This window comes from Typopeltis vanoorti, chromosome 1, assembly GCF_054136105.1.
Source record: "Typopeltis vanoorti isolate ZY-2024b chromosome 1, IOZ_Tvanoo_1.0, whole genome shotgun sequence".
Taxonomy (NCBI): Eukaryota; Metazoa; Arthropoda; class Arachnida; order Uropygi; family Thelyphonidae; genus Typopeltis; species Typopeltis vanoorti.
Genome location: NC_143549.1, coordinates 131,545,527 through 131,572,839, shown reverse-complemented (window position 1 = coordinate 131,572,839; position 27,313 = coordinate 131,545,527). Strand labels below are relative to the sequence as shown.

At 35.6% G+C, this 27,313-nt stretch overlaps 1 protein-coding gene across 2 annotated transcripts in view; it reads right to left on the bottom strand.

The window, feature by feature from the left end:
* The window catches only part of LOC150110431 (succinate dehydrogenase [ubiquinone] iron-sulfur subunit, mitochondrial-like), a 163,487-nt gene that overhangs the window by 26,623 nt on the left and 109,551 nt on the right, over positions 1 to 27,313 (bottom strand). For both annotated transcript variants that reach the window (XM_090393764.1, XM_090393756.1), the window contains 2 exons: positions 16,942 to 17,020; positions 2,927 to 3,043 (listed from right to left, as the gene is read on the bottom strand). In XM_090393764.1, the coding sequence (XP_090249890.1) occupies positions 2,927 to 3,043; positions 16,942 to 17,020 (196 nt within the window). The remainder of the gene's footprint in view (positions 1 to 2,926; positions 3,044 to 16,941; positions 17,021 to 27,313) is intronic.

Below are 27,313 nucleotides of genomic sequence, written 5' to 3'. Positions count from 1 at the left end.
ACTATGCTAAAAGAAATTAAATACAACAAACCTTCAAATTATTTGTATTAAATAGTTAAGAAACCATGTTAAATGAAATAGAGGAACCTAACATTATAGATCTGGAAAAAGCATATGCCAAGGAAGGTGCTCAAAACACTATATTTATATGTGGAATCATCTGATATTTAAGTTGTAAGTTAGCAGTTGGAAATAGAGAAGATACAGGAAGATGGTTTCATGTAAAATCAGCTATAAGGCAAATCTAATCTCCATTCTTATTCATCAGCTATATGGATCACGTTAAGAAGTCTGCAGGAATCTTTAACTAATCTGAATAACTACTGTAACAAATATGGCATCAATCAGCAATAAAAAGACAAACTATGAAAAAGGCAGGAATAGAAAATATTAACTACATTCTGAATGGAGAATCTAATAGAACAAATGAAATATTTCAGCTATTTAGACAATTTTTTAGTGAACCTAGAAAATTAAATAGGAAAATAGGAGAGAGAATAAGAAGTGCTGGTATGAATAAATTTATATGGAATTAGAGAGAAATTAATCAAAGCAATAAATTACTTATGTTCAAACCAATTTTAACTCATTGAAGAAAAAATGAGTTTGAAAACAAGAACCAAACCTTGGAGATTCGATAGTAAACTCTGAAGAAAACACTGACTGATTCAGACAGAGAGGCATGTGGTGAAGTTGTATGCAAGGATAGAAAAATCAGAACGCCATGGTGGACAGAGGAAGTCAAGGAAAAGAAAGGGGGAAAAAAAAACATATCAAAAGTTCCTGGCAAGTAAGTCAGCTTGTGCATTAGAGAATACAGAGAAAAATGTAAGAAAGCAAAGAAGCACTGTGTAAAACTAGCTAAACAAAAGTCATGAGAAGACTTTGGTAAGAACATAGAAAATAAATATCAGAAAAGTGGCAAAATATTCTGGAGGCTATTGAAAAAACCCATAAAAATGGAGGAAAGAGTAATGTAAAAGGAATCAGAGATGATAAAGGTGACATGAAAACTGAAGATAAAGATATTCTAGATGTCTGGAGTAATTACTTTGAAAGGCTGCTAAACGAAATAAGCAGTACAGTGGTAGAAAACTCCTAAGAGGAATTCAGTCAGGAATACATATCCATACCTGAAATGAAAAAAAAAGTCATCAAAAACCTGAAATGTAGAAGAGCAGCTGTAGTAGATGAAATTTTGTATAAAAGTTTTATAAGCTGCACTCATAATGCAGAAGGCCTGGTCAGAGGGTTGAATTGCAGATGAATGGAGTAGAGCTCTCATAGTAACCATCTATTAAAAAAAAAAAGGAAATAAAATTGAATGCGAGAATTACATAGGAATTTCTCCACTGAGTGTTTCTTGTAAGATTTCTGCAAGTATACTTGAGAAATGGGTAAGAAAAAGTGTGGAAGGGAAGCATGATGAAGAACATGCTGGATTCAGGCCAGAGGTGATCAGGACCAGATTTTCACTTTTAGACAAATTGTTGAGAAATCTTGGGAATATAACAAGGATTTGTATTTAAGTTTTGCAGATCTGGAAAAGGCATACAACATGATGCTAAGAGGAAAGCTCTTTAAAAACACTCGTTATATGCTGTAAATGGGACATTATATGGAGCAATACATAGTTTCTATTTAGCTGTAAGTCAGTAGTTACAATTGAAGAAGGTACACAAAGATGGTTTGATGTAAAATCAGGTGTGCACATTATCTCTACTGTTGTTATCTATATGCATCACATTATGAAGGAAAGTGGTATAAAATCATATGAAAACTGGCAATTTTAATCTTAACTCTACTTTATGCAACTGATGTTATACTTCTGAATAAATCCAGTATGTACTAGTCTACAAGATTTCCTGATGAAATTGAATAACTGTTGTAATAAATTTGGTATGAAAATCAGCAAGACAATGAAAATAGGCAGAAACACTGAAAACCTCAACTGTATCCTGAATGGTGAACCTATAGAACAAGTAAAACATTTCAGCTATTTAGGCACAATATTTAGTGAACATGGCAGATTAAATATGGAAATACACAACAGAATCAGTAAATCTGGTATGGTAGAAAGTCAGTTGAATAAATTTATATGGAACAGGAAAGACATTAGTCAAAACTCTAAATTAGCTATATACAAGATAGTTCAAACCAATTTTAACTTATGGACCTGAGAACTGGGTTAGAAATAAAACATTTGATCAAAAACTGGAGACCTCTGATATGAGAGTTCTGAGAGTGAGTGAGAGAGAGAGATTAGTGGAGTGAACAAATGGCAATATCACATTAAAAATGAGGATATTAGGAAAAGCTCGCCATTGTTAGCATTCAGGGAATGTGTTAGTAGAGCTAATCTCAGGTGGTATGGTCACTTAAATGGAATGGGAGAGGAAAGATTAGCAAAATAGTTGTTCTTTGTCAGGTTGGCAGAGAAAAGAGGAAGACCAAGATGTAGATGGATCGATATAGTAAAAAGTGCCTTAAAAGACAGAAATACAAGATCAGATAATATTGGAATAGATTGACAGATAAGATTAATTTGGAGGAAAATTGTTGATTGGAAGTTAGAAAATGGTGTAACTTTTTCATGTAGTATTATCATAATTACCCTGCACACCCCCCTGAGGATACATATCAGGAATTTGATGATCATGTGTGTGTGAGAAAAAAAACTAGTACTGAAATAGATCACTATGATATGCTTACTTTTAAGTGCAGAGTATTTCCATTCGGAAATTTCTTTCATGTCATATTTCCTAACTATCATTAAATCACATAACTTGAATCAAACTAGTGGGCAGTGAAGTATTAAAAATAAAAATTAAAAACATTATTAAAAAACAATGTGTTCCTAATTAGAATTGATGCAACTGGTTGCAGCACCTTATGTGAATTCATATGCAAATCAATTTTATCTTACCAATTTCTTTCGGTCTTCAACACTCTGTAAATTCTGGCTTTTTCCCAATTCTCCTTCATCCCTCTTTTGAAGCCATGGCTGGATGGATTTGTACTGCTCATAAAAGTTATTCATGTCCTGCAATATTAATAAATTGCAAAAAATGTTCACTTAAAAGCAGATGAGTGAAGTTTTTTTAAAAAAGAAATAGTAAACTGACTATTTGCAGAAAAGTCAAAGAACAGGAATTTTAAAAACTCAACATGAAACTAACAAAAAATAGCACATTTTAAACCTGAACACATAAAAGAGTAGCAAAATAATAACAAACTTCACTTTCTCCCCCTTAATTTTTGTAAGCTTTGTTCATGTAAAAGTAGTGCCTGAAAAATATAGAGCTAGGCTTCAATGATGATGTTAATTAATTTTAGCTCATAGTAGCATGAGAGTTATTTGAGAATACTGTAGCTTTAGTATGAAGGGAAATACACAAGTTAAATGTGTGCAATACAGACAACTCTCACCACAGCAATCACTAACAAATTACTGACAAGTCTCATAACATCAATGCCATTTGGCTGTAACAAAACTTTTACTATACTAAACCAGTGGTGGCTCGTCCATTAGGGCTGCAGGGCTGAAGCCCCTCCAGTATAAAATGAAAGTTCCTGTTTTATTATCGCCATTATTAAATTTTTATATATTTATCTAAAAACCATTATTTTCTTGTTTGTAATGCAATACCGCTCGACAGTATTTTATATACCGTATTTTTCAATAGATAACACGCACGTTATCTATACAAAAAAGTTCATCATCATCATCATCTTCCTTATACCCTCTTTTACCTTGCGGTGTCGAGGACAAAAAAAAAAAAAAAAAAAAAAAAAAAAAAAAAAAAAAAAAAAGTTTAAATTCATTAAAAATGAACATGCGCGGTATACATTTGAAAGGTATGAGAGGGTAATCAAATGTAATAACAAAACTAAGGTAGAAGTATTACTTAATATTTATTAAACATTACATTATTCAAATCCAAAAAATTCTTCATTAGACTCAATATTGAAAGAATCAACTGTGTTAAAAATTTCGTTTGGCATTTCTTCAGCTTCATAATCATTGTCACTGGACACCACTGCATTCCCTTGTGCTTTAATGAAACCATTTCTAACACAGTTTTCACTTACAGCAGCCCAACTTTCTACAATCCATGTAAATATACCTTTATATGACGTTCTTTTCATCTGCCCTGTTTTGTTATATTCATGGATGCCATTCATCATCTAGTCTTCCCACTTAGCTCGCAAATTGTCTTTGAATGGTTTATTTACTGCAAGATCAAGGGGTTGGAGTTTTTTTTGTTAAACCACCTGGAATGACGGACAATTTGGAATATTTACAATTGTTTTAACTTATGCTGTCTTGTGTGCCCTACACGAATCCAACACTAACAAAGATTTTGGGTTGAAAATGCCATTTTTCTATTTCGCCACACATTCTCCAACCAAAATTTCATAACCTCAGAATTTATCCAACCTTTATCATTAGAAGTAACAATAATATCTTTGGAATTACAACCTTTTGGAACAGTCTTTCTTTTGAAAATCACCATCGGTGGCAGTTTGGAACCGTCTGCAGTTACGCAGAGAACCACAGTAAAGTTAGAACTTTCGTGTCCTGTTGTAGCAACTGAAACCTCTTTTGCTCCCTTCAGATTCACAGTCTTAGAACTAGGCATGTCAAAACTTATGGGAACCTCATCCATATTCCCAAAGTGACAAGCATCAACCCCACACAAGTTTTCTATCAGAAACAAATGAAATTTAGCTACTTTCGCTTCCTAGTCGCATGGCAAATTTTGTCCAACGCTAGCAGAGGAGCGCACACTTAAATTGTTTCTCTTCATAAATCCCAAAACCCAAGATGGGTAGGCCTTGAAATCCTTTATATTATCGTTTTGCGAAATTCTTTTCGATTCCTGCAACACATGGACAGTAGATATACTCATACCTTTAGCTCTCACTAACAACCCAATCAAACAGTTTTTTCCCTATGGTTGGCCACAAGCACCTTCTAAACCTCATAGCACGTTTCCTCGTATGTAAACATTACAGGGCTATTTCAGCCTTTCGCCATTCACGAATACTACTTTCTCCAACGCTGAACAATCTACCAAGCTTCACGATTCCCTTTTTCCTTTGCTACTTCCACCACTTCAAGCTTGAACTGGTCTGTGTAGGATTTTCTCTGAAAAGTACTTCTGTCTTCCATGGATAATTCAGATCTAATAACAATGCAACTAGTTACAAGAGAACGATTACTAGCAATGTACGTGCTTTTAAAGAATTCCTCCATCCTCTGTCTGTACTTCCTAACTCTACCACTAGTTGGCGCATGCGCGTTATCTATACATCAAAAGGAGTGATGAAAATGTTGGGGGGATGCCTGTTATACATTAGGTGCACGTTATCTATCAAAAAATACAGTAATTCATTTTGTAGCAATAGTTATATTTTGCAATAGTCAATGTGCTGTGTGGACTAGAGCTAGTATCAGCAGTGGCTGGTATACTCAATGTTGGACTGCATTCAATGCAGACACCACCAAACTGCTACCTAGTGGGGATGATGTGATTTACGTGCAATTTAGGCTGGTAGCATTGCAGCCCCACCACTACAAATTCTTATAAGCTACCACTGTACTAAACTATTCCTTTGATTCTACAGGTTATTTAATTAGTAGGTATGGAGGCCCACCATCCTGTTCATATTTTATATATCTCCAAAGTATAAGAAAGTCAGGGCATGCATGCACATAGGAAAACAATGGTAAAAGCAATAAATGGACACTGTTGAAAGGATCTTAAAGGTGATATCAAGAATCACACTTAAAGGTTAGACATTTCCAAGAGCATCTACGAAGATGTTCTTGAAAATAAAAATAAATTTTGTCTTCACAGATAAAAATAAAATTTATAGCATATCACATTCAATTAAAGGTCCAAGGCTATCACCATAAAGACATTAATTGAGGAAATCCATGCCTCGATCAGGCATTGTTGACATTATGGCCAAAGAAACTAAGGCTGTATAAAGCCAGCCATATTATGCCTTTTACAATTGCATGAATTTTCTGACTAGGAGTCAAAAACTGACTATATGCAGTCTTGAGGGTACATCTCGCTAACAGATGTGTACTATTAAAACTCAGATCAAATAATGCCATTTATTCCTGCCAAATCTGATGCACACATTGCTCTCACCAGCTGCTGAACAATATTTTCATAGCTAAGTTATGCAGGTGAAAAAAAAATTCTTGATTTTTTTTTTTTTTTTTTTTTTTTTTTTTTTTTTTTTTTACCTACATAACTCAGGAATCCTAGAGGGCTGGGTTATGGGAAAGTTAGAAAGGGGGCTGATGACCCAAATATGTTAAAAAATATCTTGTCATGAAATCTGAAGGAAAAATGGCCAGATGGACTATCTTGATCAAATGTTTAAAGGACCCCAAAACTGCATCTTGGAATCTACTCTCTCTTTCAACCCAGAACCCTAAAAATGTTGCTGGAGCAGGTATAGATACAAATTTCATATTAATATTAATATGTACAAAAAATAAGAACAGAAGAGAATATTATGGAAGAATTTTATTACAGCTATAAAATATAATGTATTACATTATATTTTATAACTATCAAAAAAAATATCACAAGTCTGAAATAGACTTTACTGTAAAGAAGAGGATTAAATATTTATGGACTGTAAAGCAAAATCACCTTAGAAGGTGTAGATTATGAATCACAGAACAGTTTTCAACTACAGCATTATTTGAAGTGTACATGCTCCAAGGGGGGAGAGATATTAAAATAATTATAAGCGATTCGAATGCCAAGATAGGCAAAGAAAATACACTGGCATCCAAAACCTAAGGATGAACTATATTTTTACCTGTATATGAAAAAAAATTTTCATGACTTCAGCCAAATGTGGACATATTGCCAGCATACTAATATATTATATTAGAATTACAGAAACTATGCAAAGAGACATTTCAGTATGGATTATGTCCACCCCAAAACTGTGATGCAGCTCTCAGAACATTGCACCATGCTTATCACCAAATGATTCAATTCTTGAGGCAAACTGGCCTGCTCCTCCTTCAGAGCTTTGTTTTCTGGAGAGGAATTTCAAATAGTGATGCACCTCCCTATTACATCTCCAACATATTCCATGAGGTTGTTTATTATTTTAACAGTATAATAGAACACAGAAACTAAGTAAATAATTAATTTATTGACTTGATGCTGATATTTCGCTGGTATTATAACCAGCATCTTCAGAGCACAAAAACACTGTTTGTCACAATACGCGAGACTAAAACAACATGGTGTACTTAACCAAAATTGTAGCAGCAACACAAAGACTAGAATCCTGATTTTGGCACCCTCTATCTGAAAAAAAAAAAAAAAAAAAACGCTATCATATATTACTAGAGTCCTAGAAAAGTGCTAGTTTTTTCTTAATGTGACTGTCTCCCAGATCTTTGGCAAGTTAATACAGCCATATTTGTTGAGATTTGGAGTGTGTTTTAGGGCTTCTGTCGCCTCTAAAAACAATCTCTCTCTGATTTATATGGGTTTCTGTGTAGTACGTTTGTGTTTTTCCAGTTGATCCTGTGTGCAGGGGTATCCAGAGCATGGTCTGCTAGGCCCGACTTCCCATAATGATATTTCCGGACGTATCGTTTATGTTCGCTGATGCGGATATTCACAGTTCTTCCTGTTTGACCGTAGTAGGCTTGATTGCATGAGCAGGGTACTTGGTAGACTCCTGGATGTGATAAAGGAGGAATGCTGTCCTTGGGTGAGCGGATGAGGGTGGCTAATTTGCTACATGGTCTGAATGTGGTGCGTAGTTTATGTTTATTGAGGATTCTTGAGATCTTTTCGGATGTGCCTTTAATGTAAGGGATGGTGACTGTTTTGTTGTAGTTCTCTGTGGTGGATGGTGGGAGGGGTTTCTTAGGAGTGTTTAGTATTTTGTTTATTTTTTGTGGATTGTAGCCGTTGGCCAAGAAGGTGTGGCGTAAGTGAGTCAGTTCAGCAGTAAGAGCCTTGTCGTTTGAACAGATTGCTCTCGCTCTATGGGTTAGCGTTTTTAATATGCCATATTGTTGAGAAGGATGATGGTGTGATTGTTTGTGTAAGTATCTGCCTGTATGTGTGGGTTTTCTGAAAACTGAAAATGATAAGGAACCATCTGGGAGACGTGTGATGAGTGTATCCAGGAAGGGCAGACAGTTGTTGGCTTCCAGTTCCATAGTAAAGTGGATTTTTGGATGTTGGCTATTTAAATGTGCTAAGAATGTTTTCAATGTCTCAGGGCCATGTGGCCAAATAGCAAGCACATCATCAACATAGCGTAGCCAAAGTGTTGGTTTGAGAGTGGCTGTATTGATTGCTTGTTTTTCCAGGTGTTCTATGTAAAAGTTGGCTGGTTGGGGGGGGGGGGGGGGGGAGGAGAAAGGGGGGAGCACATGGCTGTCCCATCAATTTGTTTGTATATTTTCCCTTTCCATGTGAAATATCCTGCATGTATTGTGAATTTGAATAGTTCAAATATATCAGGGGGGAAGTGTGACTTCAGTAGATTGAGGGTTTCTATTAGTGGTACATTTGTGAATAGTGAAGTGATGTCAAAGCTTACTATTAAGTCTGAGCTTTTTAGGGTGAGGTGTTGTAAGATGCTTTTTAGGTGTGCTGAATTTTTGATAAAGGAGGGAGAATTGTTAGTGAGAGTGGCTAGTAGCTTCGCTAAATGTCTAGCCAGTTTGTATGTGGGACTATTTATACTGTCCACAATTGGGCGTAGGGGTGTGCCTGGTTTGTGAATTTTTGGTGATCCATAGATCCTCGGTGTTTTAACATGGAAGGGTTTGAGTTTGTTAACTGTGTCTTTGGGCCAGGAAGTGACTTTTTTTAATAATTTTCGTGCCTTATTCTTTTGTGTGTTGGTAGGATTGCGATCTATAATTTTGTATGTTGACTGATCTTGTAATAGTGTGTGCATTTTGTTTTCATATTCAGTTGTGTCCATCACCACGGTTGCATTTCCTTTGTCTGCTTTTGTTATGGTAATCTGGCTGTTGTTGTGTAGCTCTTTTATAGCAATGAATTCCTTATGTGGGATATTATTTTTTGGAGGCTTGGACTTGATTAGGATGTTGGCCACATCTAAACGTATGTTGTTAGCTATTGTTGGAGGCAGGTCGTAAATTCCTCGTTCGATGGATGCCATTATTTCGGCTTTTGGAACTTGCTTGGGAGTTATGGCAAAGTTGTGCCCTCGACTTAAAGCAGTCGTGGCTTCTTTGCTTAAGGTGAGTGACGATAGATTCACGACGACGAGGCCTTGTTGTAATTGTGGTCGTTGTATGGTGTTCCGTTGTTGTAGATTTTCGAACTTCTTTTGGTGCCGGTTTTTGACTCTGTCGAATTCTTTTTTTTGCCGTTGCGTCGGTGATGTTCTCTAAGATCTGCCAAAGTTCCGTATTTAGAATATTATGCAGTGATTCTCGTAATTCGCTGATGGTTGTATTTGCTTGTGCTAATTCCCGACGAGTGGTGTTAATTTGTTCGCGTAAAAGCGCTACACTCGCTCGTTTATAGATGCATTGGGCTTTGGCCGAGTGAAACTTGTTTTTGATTTGAAAACAGTTCGGTATTAATTTGGTGTCTTGGCACCTCTTTAAGAAGGCTAACCTGTTTAGTTGCCGCGCCAATTTCAACTTCCACTTACCATATTGTCGTGTCTTGCGTACGATATCGTCTCCGTGAAGAATCCTTAAACGTGTGTACAGACTTATGTGTTCGTCGAACATGTTGTTTATTATTTTAACGGTATAATAGAACACAGAAACTAAGTAAATAATTAATTTATTGACTTGATGCTGATATTATAAAAGAGCTACACAACAACAGCCAGATTACCATAACAAAAGCAGACAAAGGAAATGCAACCGTGGTGATGGACACAACTGAATATGAAAACAAAATGCACACACTATTACAAGATCAGTCAACATACAAAATTATAGATCGCAATCCTACCAACACACAAAAGAATAAGGCACGAAAATTATTAAAAAAAGTCACTTCCTGGCCCAAAGACACAGTTAACAAACTCAAACCCTTCCATGTTAAAACACCGAGGATCTATGGATCACCAAAAATTCACAAACCAGGCACACCCCTACGCCCAATTGTGGACAGTATAAATAGTCCCACATACAAACTGGCTAGACATTTAGCGAAGCTACTAGCCACTCTCACTAACAATTCTCCCTCCTTTATCAAAAATTCAGCACACCTAAAAAGCATCTTACAACACCTCACCCTAAAAAGCTCAGACTTAATAGTAAGCTTTGACATCACTTCACTATTCACAAATGTACCACTAATAGAAACCCTCAATCTACTGAAGTCACACTTCCCCCTGATATATTTGAACTATTCAAATTCACAATACATGCAGGATATTTCACATGGAAAGGGAAAATATACAAACAAATTGATGGGACAGCCATGGGCTCCCCCCCCTTTCTCCCCCCCCCCCCCCCCCCCCTAGCCAACTTTTACATAGAACACCTGGAAAAACAAGCAATCAATACAGCCACTCTCAAACCAACACTTTGGCTACGCTATGTTGATGATGTGCTTGCTATTTGGCCACATGGCCCTGAGACATTGAAAACATTCTTAGCACATTTAAATAGCCAACATCCAAAAATCCACTTTACTATGGAACTGGAAGCCAACAACTGTCTGCCCTTCCTGGATACACTCATCACACGTCTCCCAGATGGTTCCTTATCATTTTCAGTTTTCAGAAAACCCACACATACAGGCAGATACTTACACAAACAATCACACCATCATCCTTCTCAACAATATGGCATATTAAAAACGCTAACCCATAGAGCGAGAGCAATCTGTTCAAACGACAAGGCTCTTACTGCTGAACTGACTCACTTACGCCACACCTTCTTGGCCAACGGCTACAATCCACAAAAAATAAACAAAATACTAAACACTCCTAAGAAACCCCTCCCACCATCCACCACAGAGAACTACAACAAAACAGTCACCATCCCTTACATTAAAGGCACATCCGAAAAGATCTCAAGAATCCTCAATAAACATAAACTACGCACCACATTCAGACCATGTAGCAAATTAGCCACCCTCATCCGCTCACCCAAGGACAGCATTCCTCCTTTATCACATCCAGGAGTCTACCAAGTACCCTGCTCATGCAATCAAGCCTACTACGGTCAAACAGGAAGAACTGTGAATATCCGCATCAGCGAACATAAACGATACGTCCGGAAATATCATTATGGGAAGTCGGGCCTAGCAGACCATGCTCTGGATACCCCTGCACACAGGATCAACTGGAAAAACACAAACGTACTACACAGAAACCCATATAAATCAGAGAGAGATTGTTTTTAGAGGCGACAGAAGCCCTAAAACACACTCCAAATCTCAACAAATATGGCTGTATTAACTTGCCAAAGATCTGGGAGACAGTCATATTAAGAAAAAATTAGCACTTTTCTAGGACTAGTAATATATGATAGCGGGTTTTTTTTTTTTTTTTTTCAGATAGAGGGCGCCAAAATCAGGATTCTAGTCTTTGTGTTGCTGCTACAATTTTGGTTAAGTACACCATGTTGTTTTAGTCTCGCGTATTGTGACAAACAGTGTTTTTGTGCTCTGAAGATGCTGGTTATAATACCAGCGAAATATCAGCATCAAGTCAATAAATTAATTATTTACTTAGTTTCTGTGTTCTATTATACCGTTAAAATAATAAACAATATGTTCGACGAACACATAAGTCTGTCCACACGTTTAAATATTCTATGAGGGTTTGAGATCTGGGAAGTGTGCTGACCACTTGATTCGGTTAATATTCTCGGTTTCTAGAAGTATTTCCACTGCTCATGTATACAATGTGGTATGGCACTGTCATCATAAAAATGAATTTTTTACCTATAGCACCACGGAACAATTGAACATGACGTGGAAGAACTTCATTGCAATACTGTTCACCAGTCATAGTCCCTTTTTCCAGTACCTCCCCATACCATGACCACAGCATTGCTGTATCTATCCCTTTCAAGAACAGAATGTTCTTGAAAGGGATAGATTCAAGTGCCGTCAGAATCGATGGAAAAACTACAACTCATCTGTAAAACGTATATTAGCCCACTGGTGTCGTGTCCAATTTTTATGGACAACACCACTGAAAATGTGCTCTATGACAAGTTGTGGATAAAATGACACAGACATTCTACCTCAGTTTGTCAGGTTATTCTCATACCTGTGCTTGAATGGAGTCGACTTGCAAGCTGACCTGCAGTAGTGCATCAATTATGTTTTGTTATAAACCAAAAAATCTGTCTTCATAATCCATGGTAGAGCAAGGATGACCTCTTAGCAAATGTCTGAAACATGTTACATTGGTTTGAAATGCTGCCCAGAGCCTGGATTCAATGCTATGTGAGATTCCAAACTCTCTGGCAATATCAGAAATTCTTTGTCCTTCTTCAAGCTTTCCAATATTCTTCCCCACGTGAAATCATCTAGATGATGTCTTTGAGACATTACAAGGCATCCAAGTTTGCAACTTTATTCCTTTATAAAAAGAGCTTCCTTCAAACACAATTTTCTCAGCACAACCTTTTGCCTTTTATCCTGTTGAGTGCTACTATGTGACTCCTTTGCACGCAATTCAAAAATATGAATGTGTACCTGCTTTCTACTTGAAATTGTCAGTTATACAAATTGCCACAAGCTGATTTATTTGAATTTGGGATTGTAATCTTCAGAAATAATGTTCACGCATTCTTCAGATGTAATCTTCAGAAATAATGATAATTGGTAGTACAATGTTTAATCATAAAGACATTCTTAAAATGACCTGGAAATCTTCTAATGGAAACCTTTAATCAAACTGACCACCTCATAATAGATGCAACTCCACAGAAATTCCAAATCAACCCATCCTTAGAATACTGCTCATATGTTTGGGATGGTGCTTCTGAAATCTCCCTAAAAATTTGATGCTATCCAGAGGGGAGCAATTCGACTTATATATGAACCCTCCCTTACAGACTTACTTCCACATCTATCTCACAGATGTAATGTTTCAGCATCACCTGTTCTACAAGTGCATCCATGGTCACTGCTCCATTGAACTGGCAACTATCATTCCATACTTGTTCATTCCAACTATCTTTCCATACGTTCCATACTGTTGCAAATTACTGACTGATCAGCATATCAAGAGTCGTTTTGGAGAAATTAGTCAAGAGCAAAATACAGGAGTGGATAATACTGTATGGGTGCAGCACGGTTTTGTGAAGGGTAGATCATGCCTCAGTAACTTGCTCATGTTTTATAATACAGTGACGGCTGAACTGGATAAGGGCAATGTGTTTATAGTGCTACTGCTTGACTTTGCTAAGGCCTTTGACAGGATACTACATGGAATTCTAATCAGTAAACTGCAGCACATGGAAATGGCGAGACGGATAGGAGGGTGGCTGATGGAGAGATATCAGAAAGTAGTTTATTCAGGAGTAGAGTCCAAAAGAAGGCTTGTGACTAGTGGTGTGCCACAGGGTTCTGTTCTTAGATCACTGCTATTTAATTTGTTCATTAATGATATACGAAAGGATCTGAGAAGAACTGTTCATTTATATGCTGATGATGCAAAGTTGGGTAGAGCAATAGTGAATGCACATGATGTCAAAATTTTGCAGGATGATTTGGATAGATTGGCAGACTGGGCTAAGGAGAATGGATGTCAATTATAGATTGGCAGACTGGGCTAAGGAGAATGGATGTCAATTTAATGTAGCAAAGTGTAAGATTATGCATTTTGGGGTGAAACGATTAGCAGCAGTATACCGCATTGGTGGAACTGTACTCCAGGAGATTGACGAGGCCAGGGATTTGGGAGTGTTGGTGGATAGGGAGTTAAAGTTCAGGGGACACATAGCAAAAGTGGCTAAATCAGATCACTTGGTTACTGAAGAATACTTTGATGTGCAGAGACAAGCAGGTTACTGTTCCTCTTTATCGAGCATTGATAAGACTCCATTGACTACTGTGCCCAGATCTGGGTGCAAGGGTTTCTTCTTGATAGGGAGGAGGTAGAGAGGATCCAGGGGCGAGTGACTAAGATGATAGCTGGTCTATGGAATAAACCTTACGAGAAGCAGAAAAGGGGGTGATATGATCGAGACATTCAAATTACTGAGGGGTTTTTAGAAGTTTAACTACTCGGAGGAAATTTTTCACAACAGGTCTGGTGGTGGGAGAACTAGGGACCATCCATGAAAAGTGAGCAAGAGTGTAGTTAGTAAGGATTTTAGAACTAGGTATTTTACTTGGAGAGTGGTGAATGAGTGGAATAAGCTGCCACAGTCTGTTGTGGGTGCCATGACTGTGAATGAGTTCAAAGCAAAGTATGATAGATACTGTGAGAATGCTGAATTTTCTTGACATGTTTAGGGCCTCCCTCGATGAATCTAAGGACTCCGTGGAGTTGCCCGTAATAATAATAATACTTTCTGTTAGGCCTGTTAAAACAAGAGCAGCAACACAAACACACTAAACCTGCTTCTACTATTCCTCTTATTCCATGTGCTTCTGTCCTCTGGAACAGCATTCCTCATGAAGTATTTCTAAAGAATTACAACCTTCAATTCTTCAAGAAAAATGTCAATCTTCTTTCTCAATTCTTACCTGCACACCCCATGATGTGCTTTTAGGTTCTTCAACCTCTCATGTCTGTTATCAGTACATGTATATACATAAATGTGAAATACACAGTAAAATTCACTGTGCAGTAATCTTGTACACTCTGTGTATTACATGCCACAGTCACTTTTCATTTTACATCATCTCTGTTGCACACAAGTTTTCAAAACCTTTTCATATCAGTACTACTCCTCCAGGAGAGAGAGAGAGAGGGGGGATGTTAGAAGAACAGGAGACAATGTTCCAAAAACAGAGGTGGATGGAATGAAAAAATAAGAGAAGTTGCTTTGTAGACTTGAAGTTGAACAGAAAATGAATAATGGAATATTTCCAGTCAAACAATGTCCATGAAAATACCCTACCATAGAACCACAAGGCATATCTATGAGAAGGTGATCAAAGTGAATCAGTGATGGTGAGAGACAGATCATTAAGCAGGCTTCCCTCTTCTTAACAGCATCAAGTATTTTTAGAGAGGTTTTTGGTGCACCATCTCAAATGAGTGAGCAATATTCCAAGGTTAGACATATAAAAAGGTTGTCCATATAAAAATCACAGATTTTTATAGGGACAGGGCTTGAAAAATTTTGTGAAGATTAGGCAAATATCTCATTTATTCTCAGAGGTAAGAAACAAGCTAATTACCACTGTCTACTACACACACACACACACACACACACACACATATATATATATATATATATATATTACTGTGTTGCATTTAGTTGGGTTCTTCACAGTATCCTTGGGTTAACTCTAAAGATAAAATGATTAATGTGTATTCCATTATGACAAAATAAGACAGCTGAAAACATGCATGTTTGATGCAGTAAGTAAGATAGACAAACGACAAAAAACCTATTCACAACATAAAATACATACAACTGATTTTTTTTTTTTTCTCCCAACCAAAAATTCTCACTCATTCTGGTCAAGCAAGACGATTTTTTTTTTTTTCTTTTGGCAGGAAATCAAGAACAAACCAACAGAAGGAAGGAAGGAAAGAAAGACAAAAAGGGAGCACTTTTGTGTAAACAAAAGATTCATGAAAAAAGGCAGTGTTGAACGAGAATTGTAAGTACTTATATATGTAATATTTCCGAGCAAAGAATGTACATCAGGTGTGTCTGCTTATGGATACAATAAAGTATGTTAACAGTTGAAATAAGTTTATTTCAAATGTTAACATAACAGTTGAAATAAGCTTATTTCAACTGTTAAGTTGATTAAGACACACTCAAGGTGCGTCTTAATCTCAACTGTGTATAATTAATTATTGTAAGAGCAAAAAGAGTACTGTACTAGATAATGTAAATTAATTTTATTTAAATTAAGGGGATATTAAATCCCACATTGTTTCAAAACCTAATAAGAAACTCAAAGATCGGAATCAAATTTGAAACAATGTGGGATTTAATATCCCCTTAATTTAAATAATGTTACATCACCGAAATGAAGCCTATTGGCTCTTTATATTTAAGTAATGTAAATTAATATTGAATTAAACTTACTCGAGGTATGCTTTATTTTCAGTTTGTGTATGTATGACTAGCAGGATATTCTAGATTGTGATTTAACTTTAAGGGAAGAAACATAGAACTAAGTCTGAATCAGGAAGAATTGAAATTGACAAAGACTTGGAATTCAGTTGTGTGTGTTAATGTGGATCAGACTGTGTAAAATATTCCTTTTTTGATTTAATTAAATGGTTTATGAACAACACACTGGACTGATTCTGTCAATGCACTATCCTGAAAATTTTGAACCTGCATAAGTTTAAGTGATCAATAATCAAGCCACGACTAATTAAACGTCAAGATTAACATAAGTGGGGAACGCTAACAATATCTGCTTTGTCTTTAGTTTAAAATCTTATAATCTCGCATTCAATACATGGTCTAACTGGCGCAGTCGTAAAACAAACAAATTTGTTAGACTATAGAACGTGAAAACATAAGATCTAGTAGAAATAAATAAATGACGGCAGTTGATAGTTAAGGCAGTCGACCATTTGCGACAGTTCAAGAGGTGTAAGTAAAGATCAACAGAGACAAGTCAGGATTGAGAAATACATAACAGAAAATATAACAGTATTACATAATTAAGTTTACATTACCACTAGCATTTTACCAAACAAAAGCTGTGCTAGTATAAATACATGACATAAATTAATTTTTGAATAAGTTTAAAAAAGTTTACTTACTGGAACTAAATCTTTAATGACATACATATGAGGAAGAGGATATATTTTTGATGGTTTACTTGTATTGGTTTCAATTTTGCTGCGATGGAGAAGGGAAAAAAAATACATACATACATACATAATATAGATATAAATTAAATAACACACACAGAGATTAATACCTGTCAAAAATTACAGTAAAAAAAGGAAAATAAGTTAGAAGTGTTACATTTTGCTATTCTACTAGCTCATCTTCAGAAGAAAGAAATTACAGCAGCAAAATAAGTTACAATGACAGAATGATCAAAGTATTGTTCAAAGAGGCATGTTAGCACTTAAGTCATTAGCAAATGTACTTGCAAAAATTTGCTATTCATAATTATTTTAACCACTATACCATTTTCAAGAAAATTCAATATAGAACTTATTGTTTATCTGGTACATAAATTAAATACTTTTATCATTTTACTGAAATCACTCATTATGCCACATAACTTTATTTCTCTATGACATTATAAAAATATATTAATAAAGAAAAGAATTTGCAAAATCACATTAAACAATTTAACATGAGATATCATAAAAGCCATTAAAGACAGAGCATGTGCCTCTAGTGACAACAACCAAAAATAGATGTGTTTGTAAGTACTTCTTAGACATGAAAACCTGAAAACTTAACATTGAAAAAAAAAAAAAAAAACTTTTCGACCATAAAACTAATGCAATAAAAATAATTAACACTGGGTTTAATGGTCATAAAGATTTGATACTACTAGTTAAATCAAAAATTGGGCATTGTACATAAGCTGAAAAAGAGGGTGATCTCTATTATAAGCGATGAAGGAACATTAGCAGAAGAATTAAATTCTATTCTCCAACTATTGATTAGCAATGGATATCCTAAAAAAAATAGCAAAATAATACTACTCTCTAATTCCTCTCTACAACAAATCCATGACATTCATTACAGAACTTCAATTTCCATCCCTTCTGTTGGTGAATTTTCACAAAAAATTGCTAATCTCCTGAAATCTCATGACATTAGAGTAGCCTTCGAACCAATTACGACAGTACAAAATCTGTTACACTCACTCAAGGACCACAACTCTTTCAACAAACATCCTGGAGTTTACAACATCCCATGTTCTTGTGGCCTTAATTACATATTTCTAAACTTCTCAGAGTTTGTCCTAAGACAAAAGGAACATATTGAAGACGTTAACAACAACAACAGAGAGGACAGTTCAGGGTTGGCATTCCATTTCTCAAACACTCAACATTGAATGGGATAAGAGCTCCATGCCATACATAGAAGACTACAGTGATAATCCACTCACAAGGTACCCTAAATAGAAACCAAGAGATGATTCTGTGTGACATTTGGAAGTCACTCATCAGATCTCTAAACACATCAGAATTTAATTTCTCTGCTAACTATCGGATGCATCTGCTGAACAATGACTGACCAAGTGCCAGAATTCACACTCCACGTTTCTACCGTACTTGTGTAACAATTCCTACACTTTTGGCATTTTTTTTTTAGTAATGAATGATTCATAATCAAAGCTTGGTGTTTATTTATATATTTGTATGTTCATCTAAACCCAGATGAAGCCACTAGTTTACGTGGCAAAACTAATAAGTAACTAGTAGTATCAAATCTTTACAACCAATAAACCCAGTGTTAGTTATTTTTATTACATTGAGGAAAAAAAAAAAAACAGTAAAAAAACAGTCAACTGTCTCTGTAAACACAAAAAGAAAAAAAGTTCTGTCATTTTGCCATACATCAAAAACATCACAGATAAAATAGATAACTTTATAAAACAATGAGCTGAAAGCTTCCTTCACAACTATAGAAAACAAAATCATTGTGTTTAGGCCTCCAAACCAACTGCATTCACCTCTCAAGAAACAAGGTGCTTAGAGAATTTTTTGCACAAGTAGCATGTGTTACGTTAGTTAAACAGAACATTTAGGAGAAAATCTCATGAAAGAACATATCAAGGATGTTGAGAGGATGGGGGGGGGGGGGATTTGGCTTGTCTTATAAATACTGAGGAAAAGCATCAGGCAATTTGAGAACTAACAACAATGCCATATGTTAAATTTAATAGTGATGTTTATAAACAGTCTCTGAAATGACATCAGACACAGTGCACCGAAAACCAATGCTAACCATGTTACATAAGATCTAAAAGTTGTGGAACTAGATTATGAAAGATGTTACACTGCAGATTAAAAATGAAGCACTTTTGAGATGTTTCAACACAATATTTTCTTCTAGTTAACAATGCCATATTAAACCCATTCTACTTTTATGTTTTAAAATTGATATTTAATTTTGTGTGTCGTCTTCTTCTTCAACCTTCTGGTTCTCCACTACCGGACAAAGGTTCCCCCCCCACCATGGTTTTCCAGACCACTCGGTTTTCTGCCTCTCTCATCCATCTCACTCTTGCAACTTGTTAGAGTTCATCCCTCCACCTTCTTCTTCTTGGTCTTCCCCTTTGTCTTGCTTCATCCATTGGTCTCCTCTCTGTTATTTTTCTAGTCCATCTCCAGTCACTGCATCTGGCAATATGGCCAGCCCACCTCCACTTAGCCTGTTTAATGTATTTTACGATATCTGTGACACCCGTTTGAGATCTTTTCCAGGTATCTGTCTTCCTATCTCTTTAATGTTATTTTTAGCTCCTTCTCTCCATGTGATGTGTTGTTTTAGCTTTTTGTTTAGAGCTTCTGTTTCAGGTCCATGTTTCTCCTCCTGTGCATACTTCCTGTCTATGTTAGGACAGGAAGTATGCACAGGTCGAAAGCTTTCCTTTTCAGATTCATAGGGATGTCACTTCTGAATATGTCTCTCATTTTCCAATAAGCCATCCATCCAAGGTGAATTCTTCATTCAATCTCTTTTCTTTGGCAATCCTCAAATGATAACAACTGGCCCATATATACATATGAGGTAACTTGTTCTATTTCATGGTTTTCAACTTTGACAGTTCTTTATGTATTTATTCATCATTATTTATGTTCTTTCTCTATTTATTTTTAATCCAATTACTTTGGAGGCTTCATTAAGCTGATTTAGTCTTTCTCCATTTATGTTTATTCCTTTTGTTTCGCAATCAAGGCTTATAAAGATTTCTTCTACTGCAGCTGTAAATAGTTTGGGAGATATAGTATCACCTTGCTGGATGCCTTTTTGTATTGGAAACTTTTCACTGTTTTTATATAATTTAATTACAGAAGTTGCATTATTGTAAATATGTTTTAGTGTTTCAATATATGGTTTTTCAGTTCCCTGGGTTTCAAGAGCTTTTAGTATCGTATATGTTTAAACTGAATCAAATGCTTTTTTGTAGTCTATATAGGCCAGATATAAGGGTTTATTGTATTCAATTGATTTTTCAATGAGCTGTCTTAATGTGTGAATATGGTCCAAAGTATTGTAATTCTTCCTAAATTCAGCTTGTTCCCTGGGTTTCAAGAGCTTTTAGTATTGCATATGTTTAAACTGAATCAAATGCTTTTTTGTAATCTATATAGGCCAGATATAAGGGTTTATTGTATTCAATTGATTTTTCAATGAGCTGTCTTAATGTGTGAATATGGTCCAAAGTATTGTAATTCTTCCTAAATCCAGCTTGTTCACAGGATTGCATTCCCCTCAAGTTTAGACTTTATTCTATTATTTATAATTATGGTGAAGACTTTATATATGGTAAGGAGTAGGCTTATAGGTCTGTAGTTATCTTCCTTATCACCCTTTTTAAAAATTATTATTAGGAGTGAATTGTTCCAAATTTTTGGAATTTTTCTCTGTTTTAGGTATTTATTAAAGAGTTTGGCAGCCTGTTTGATGACAGGGCTTCCTCCCAGTTTTAAGAAGTCTACCATAATTTCATCTTCTTCTGGGGGCCTTTCCATTCTTCATTTCCCCGTAGTGCCGTTTCCACTTCACCTTGTAAAATCTCAGGGGCATCATATTCTTCCTCACTCAAGTTATCCATATTTAACTTTGTGATGGAGTATGTTAGTGTGTAAAAATGAATAAATTTTACTTTAAAACTTATACCAGATTCATTACAATGGATAACAGAACCGACACAGAAGCTTGATGTCTTATCACTCTCACACACACACACACACACACACACACACACACACACACACACACACACACCTACCCTATATATATAAAATGATAAGCCTTTTTATGTCACATTTTGAAACTCAGGGGCTACCCTGAGTGTCGAGTCTTCAAAATTCAAGTCATCAGAATTCAAGGAGAACCGGCCTACCAGTCCAGAACACATGGGGTTGGGAGAAATAGACAGGTATAGTTCCACTAGTGTGTGTGTGTGTGTGTATATATATATATATATATTATTAAATAAATTTAATGATTAGAAGCTGAGAGATACCAAAATAGAAAATGTACAACTAGTTCCATTTTCCTAGAAAACTTCATCGGGTGCAAAACATGAAAAGAAAAATACAAAAATATACATTGCATAAGGCAGCTATACGTTCTCTAAAAATAAATATATAAATTCACGTTATGCACCCAATGAAGTTTTCTTGTTAAGATGTTTCGTTTGGTTTGTAATAAAAGCTACCAAGGATGACAAAAATGGAAATCATCCTTTGTAAAAAAAAACATCTACCTTGAGTACATTAAATTCATTAATATATGCCCTTGCATACACAACATACAGGCTGTTTCAAAAGGGAATATATACAACTTTTAATGACAACAGAAGGTAAATAATGATAGATGAACAATTTTTATTACTGTGCAAATGTAGCATAACACTCGAAGCTTCAATACAGACAGTTAAAGTTCAATATGACTGCCTCCAGTAATTCTGCAGACGTTCCATCTGTAATCAATTTCACAGCAGAGCATATCTGGAGTAACTTCAGCAATGGCAGCAGTAATTCTGGAATGCAGTTCATCCAAATTGGCTGGTAGTGGTGATACAAACACTCGATCTTTTGCAAAGCCACACAAGAAAATAATCTAATTGTGTATGGTCGGAAAACGTGGCGGCCATTCTACAGGCATCCCTCTACCAATCCATTTGCCTGAAAAAATGGGTGTCGAGGTATGACCTTACATCTGTCAGGTAATGAGGAAGTGCTCCGTCTTGTTGGAAATGTAAGCATCCATCATGGTCATCATCATCTAATTGTGGTATTAGGTACTTTTGTAGAATGTCCAGAAACACACCATCAGTAAAGGTAGATTCTGAATCACTTTTGCAGCAGAGCATATCTGGAGTAACTTCAGCAATGGCAGCAGTGTATGGACCCTTCTGAAAAAACAGGAGGGTCCATACACTTTCTTCTTGCTTACGGCACAAAAAACATTAGCCTATGGGGTGCTGCAAATATGTTCTATGATGATGTGCAAATTTTCATTTCCCCAAATTCTGCAGTTGTGAGTGTATATTTGCCCACTTACATGATTGTTTTCATCACTGAAAACAATCATGCTGAAAAAGTTCTCATTTTGTTCTATCTTACTGATCATTTCTGTACAGAAATTGTTATATCTTCAAATGTTGTACAAGGGTATATTTGTAGGGCCATAAATGTAGACACTATCATAAAACATGCCACAGAGTACAGTGGAATTCCAATTGGACAAGACACCCGTCTAGTTGACTTTCCAGGGCTTCTCTGCAAACTTTTCCAAACTTCTTCCACAACAGCATGCAACAGCCTTCCCGTTGACCTTGGACGACGAACAGAACAGCCTGTTTCCAAAATTCTTTTCATGTGTAGATCGTGCACCTACTAGGAAGTTCTTTACCATATTATGTGTGGTAAATCCTCTGAACTTGAGTTGCAGACGTGCTCACTTGCTCACTCTGCACCATCAAAAGTCACCATTTCCAAATGGTGTGATGTATTGTGCTATCTAGTGTTGTCATTTGGTAATAAGAAAACATCACCAAAATTGACGTGTTTCATTATGACATTATGACACTCACTGAGCTTTTGTACGTTTCTGAGTTATTCTTTGTTCTTCTGCAAAGTTGTATATAACCTTTGTGAAACACCCTGTACTATGATATTTGAGTCAAATATATTATGATTATTTGAACACACAAACTAGTTGCGCACTCAAATAAAAAAATAGTATTTTTTCTATTTTGGTATTTCTTAGCTTCTAGTCATTAAATTTATTTAATCATGTCATATAGCTGAGTAAATCCATTGCATCAAACACACACATACACACCCAGATATATGTGTGTGTGTGTCTATAACCTTATGTATGTGTGTGTGTGTACACACACACACACACAGTTATACAAAATGAAGGAGCAGATTGTACTTGTTTATGAATTGTTTATTTCCAGCAATATATATATATATAGTGTGTGTGTGTGTGTGTGTGTGTGTGTGTGTGTGTGTACACACACATTTTTTTGAAACAGATTAAATAACTAGAAGCTAAGAGATAAAAATAAAACACTATTTTAAATAAACTGCACAACAAGTTTCATCTACTTAGAAGACTTCATCAGGTGCATAACATAAGAGAAATACCAACAAACATTGCAAGAGAAGACCTATACATTAAAATGCTAACATATTAGCATTCGAAGGCATTCTATGTATCCCTTCATTGTTGGGTGTGTGTGCACTCATTCAAGATTTCGTGAATGCCAAAGTTGGAAACAGTGCAATAACAGTCTGAGAGATTATAAATGAGATTAGTGTTGAGATGTACTGGATTGAGGACTATTTCTTTAGATTTTACAATTTTTTTTTTTCCAGTTCATCATAGCATCAAAAGATGTTTTCTGATTTGTTCCATGCTATCATCGTTAGCATAATCAGAATTGAGGACATGGTTAGACAGAACACTGGCTCTAGTTCTGCTATATGAGATCTCTCATGTTTTTCTAGGCATAAGTCAATGGATTATTCAGTCTGGCCAAAATAAAGCATGTTGCAGTTGCACCAAACACAGTAAATGCTGGGATAATTTAAGTTATGTTTTTGTTTGAGCATACTGAGTAAGAATGAGAGCTTGAGTAGAAGAGTAAAAGAAGTGTGGATGTCAATTTTTTTTGAGAACTTTAGTTAACTTAGGTGAAGCGGAACTGATATGTGATGCGGTAAGGATAGGTAGTCTTTTTCATTATTTCTATCTTCAATATGGTGAGGAGGTCGATTGAATAGTAGCTTTCAAATGTTTGTTTAGAATAACCATTTTGCTGAAAGGTTGTGAGAAGAAAGTGAAGTTCTTTGTTGATAGCCTTTTCTTCACAGAGGAAGGAGAGAGCATGTTTGCCTAGCAAAGAGATAATGCCAAGTTTTTGAGGAGGAGGAGGACAGTGATGGGACTGTGCATGGAGATCTTCAATTTTTCAGGATACACGAGTGAGCTTGACATCTAGAAACAGAAGAGAGCCATCAATCTCTAATTCTGCAATAAATTAGATTTTCAGGTGCAGTTAGAAAGCTACTATTCAATTCACCTCCTTGCCATATTGAAGACAGAAATAATGAAAGCAGCTACATATCCCTATCATACATCAGTTCCATTTTACCTAAGTCAGCTAAAGTTCTCAAAGAATTTAACATCTGAACTTCTTTTACCCCTCTACCCAAGCTCTGCTCCTCACTCAGTACACCCAAACAAAAACATAATTTAAAAATATCCTGGCGTTTACTGTATTTGATGCAACTGCAACATGCCATATTTTGGCCAGACTATGGCAAAACTAGAGCCAGCACTCTGTCTAACCACATCCTCAATTCTGCTGATGCTTAGGACGAAAATTATCACTCATCCAGTCACGTGGAACAAATTTGAAAACATCTTTCAATGCTACAATGAAATGGAAAGAAAAATTTTAGAATCTAAAGAAATCATCCTTAATCCAGTACATTTCAATGCTAACTTCAGTTATAATCTCTCAAACTGTTATTGTGCTACTATCCAACTTTGGTGTTCATGAGATCTTGAACTCATGCAAACACCCAAAAAAGATGCACAGAATGCCTTCAAATGTTAATACATTAGTGTTTTAATGTATAGATTTTCACTTGCAATGTTGTTGGTATTTTTCTCATGCACCAGATGAGGTCTTCTAAGAAGACGAAACTAATTGTGTGGTTTATTTAAAATAAGTGTTTCTATTTTTATCTCTTGCCCTCTAGACATTTACTCTGTTTCAAAAATATGTCTCTCAGCCAAGTCAATCAGTTATATCTCTAGCCTTTATGACGGAGCAAATACAAAAGTATAAGACTTCGCGAAGAATTGACCTAAACATCAACAGGTTAGTGTTTCTCAAGTATTGTAAATTTCACGACCACTTTCCAAGATTCATTTCTTTAACCAAGCTAGAGGCCAAGATGTCTATAGACATCAACGTCATCATGGATATGAAGTGCATATTAAAATTGTAATACCATTGATATTACATTGAAATATATAATGGATACGAAGCATATGAGGATGCGTATTTGATCCATAATGGCCGGTTAAATGGTTAAAAGAAAAGATTAAAACAGGACGTGTCAAAAGAATACACCATGGAGCTAAAAGGAACTTCATGAAAGAATTTATGATACAAAACGAACCTTAGCACATTTATTTTCCTAGAAAGCTTCTTTATCTACAGTACCACTAGTGAAAGAACTATAGACAACGATACTTGGAAACTTATTAAAGATACGATCGAATTACAAGCCTCCAAGATTCAAAATATCAACAAAATAAAATTAAGAAATTGGAAGGTCTAAAGCAAGAACAAGAAAAATAACCTAAATATGTTTCAACTCTCTCCTGATAAAATTATTGTTAACAAATCCAGCTACAACCTTTTTAATGTTGAAAAGAACATTCTTAGTAAAGCTTTAATTTCACTATGTTCTCAAAATCCATTCCAAAGGGAGCTGTTACTTACAAAAATTGAAAAGGCTACCTCTTTCCTTCTTATTCAAGAAGCCAATTTACTTTGTATGGAATCCATTTTTATAATTAATAATGCAAAATCTCCTACAGATAATATCTCTCTAGCAGAACACTATGAAAAACACAGATAATTCATCCTGCAGATAAAGGTAACTCAACCATCATCCAGGATAATGAGGAATATAATAAAATGTTTCAAATCATTATGAACAGATACTGACTCTACTCTTGACAGAGATCCAACTCATGAACTCCATAACCATACCAACAACTTTCTGAAAACGACTACAGAGTTTTCTAGAAATATTTGATTGTCTCTTCATTCACTTCATCCTTTGATCCCACGATTATATGAAGTACCAAAAGTTCATAAAGAAAATACTCCACTTAGACCCACTGTGGAAGACATTGATTCTCCTACACATAAGCTCTCAAAGTATTTAGACAAATCTTTAAAAATGCATATTTGGCTTGACCTCCTCTCTCCTAAAAAATTCTGGAGATTTTATTTCAAATGTCAAAGACTTGCACTGCACACTCAAAAACAGGAAATTATAGCTAGTTTTGATATTGTTTCCCTCTTCACAAATGTGCCTAGAGAAGAAGTTCTCTCTAAAAGGATAAATTATTAAAAAAAGTAATGTCTTTATTAATCCATTAATTCTGGTTATTTCCAGTTTATCGACACTATTTACAAACAGAACTTTAGTTTAGCCATGGGCAATCCTTTATCTAGCCTACTGGTGAATTTATATTTAGAATCTTTTGAGGGAAAAGCTATCTCTTCATTCCCATTGAAACCTAGGTGGGAGAGATATATGACATTTTCCTAATCTGGAGTCATGGACTTGATTCCTTAAAGAATTTTCTAGACCATCTCAACAATCGAGATCTGAAAATCCAATTTACCATAGAATTAGAGATTGATGGCTCTCTCCCGTTCCTAGATGTCAAACTCACTTGTGTATCTGAAAAATTGAAGATCTCCATTTACAAAAAACCCACTCACACCAATAGATATCTCCATGCACAGTCCCATCACTATCCACCTCAAAAATCTGGCATTATCTCTCTGCTAGGCAAACGTGCTCACTCCCCCTCCCCCACTCTGTGAGGAAAAGGATATCAACAAATCCACTTCCTCACCATATTGAAGATAGAAATAATGAAAAAGGCTACGTATCCCTACAACATATCAGTTCCGTTTTCATCCAAGTTAGATGAAAGTTCTCAAAAAATTTAACATCCAAACTTCTTTTACTCCTCTACCCAAGCTCTGTTCCATACTCAGGGCACCCAAATAAAAACATAACTTAAAATATCCTGGTATTTATCGTGTTTGGTACAACTACAAGATGCCATATTTTGGCCAGACTGAAAAATCCATAGAGTTACATCTAGAAGAACATAAGAAAGACATCTCATATGGCAGAACTAAAGCCAGCA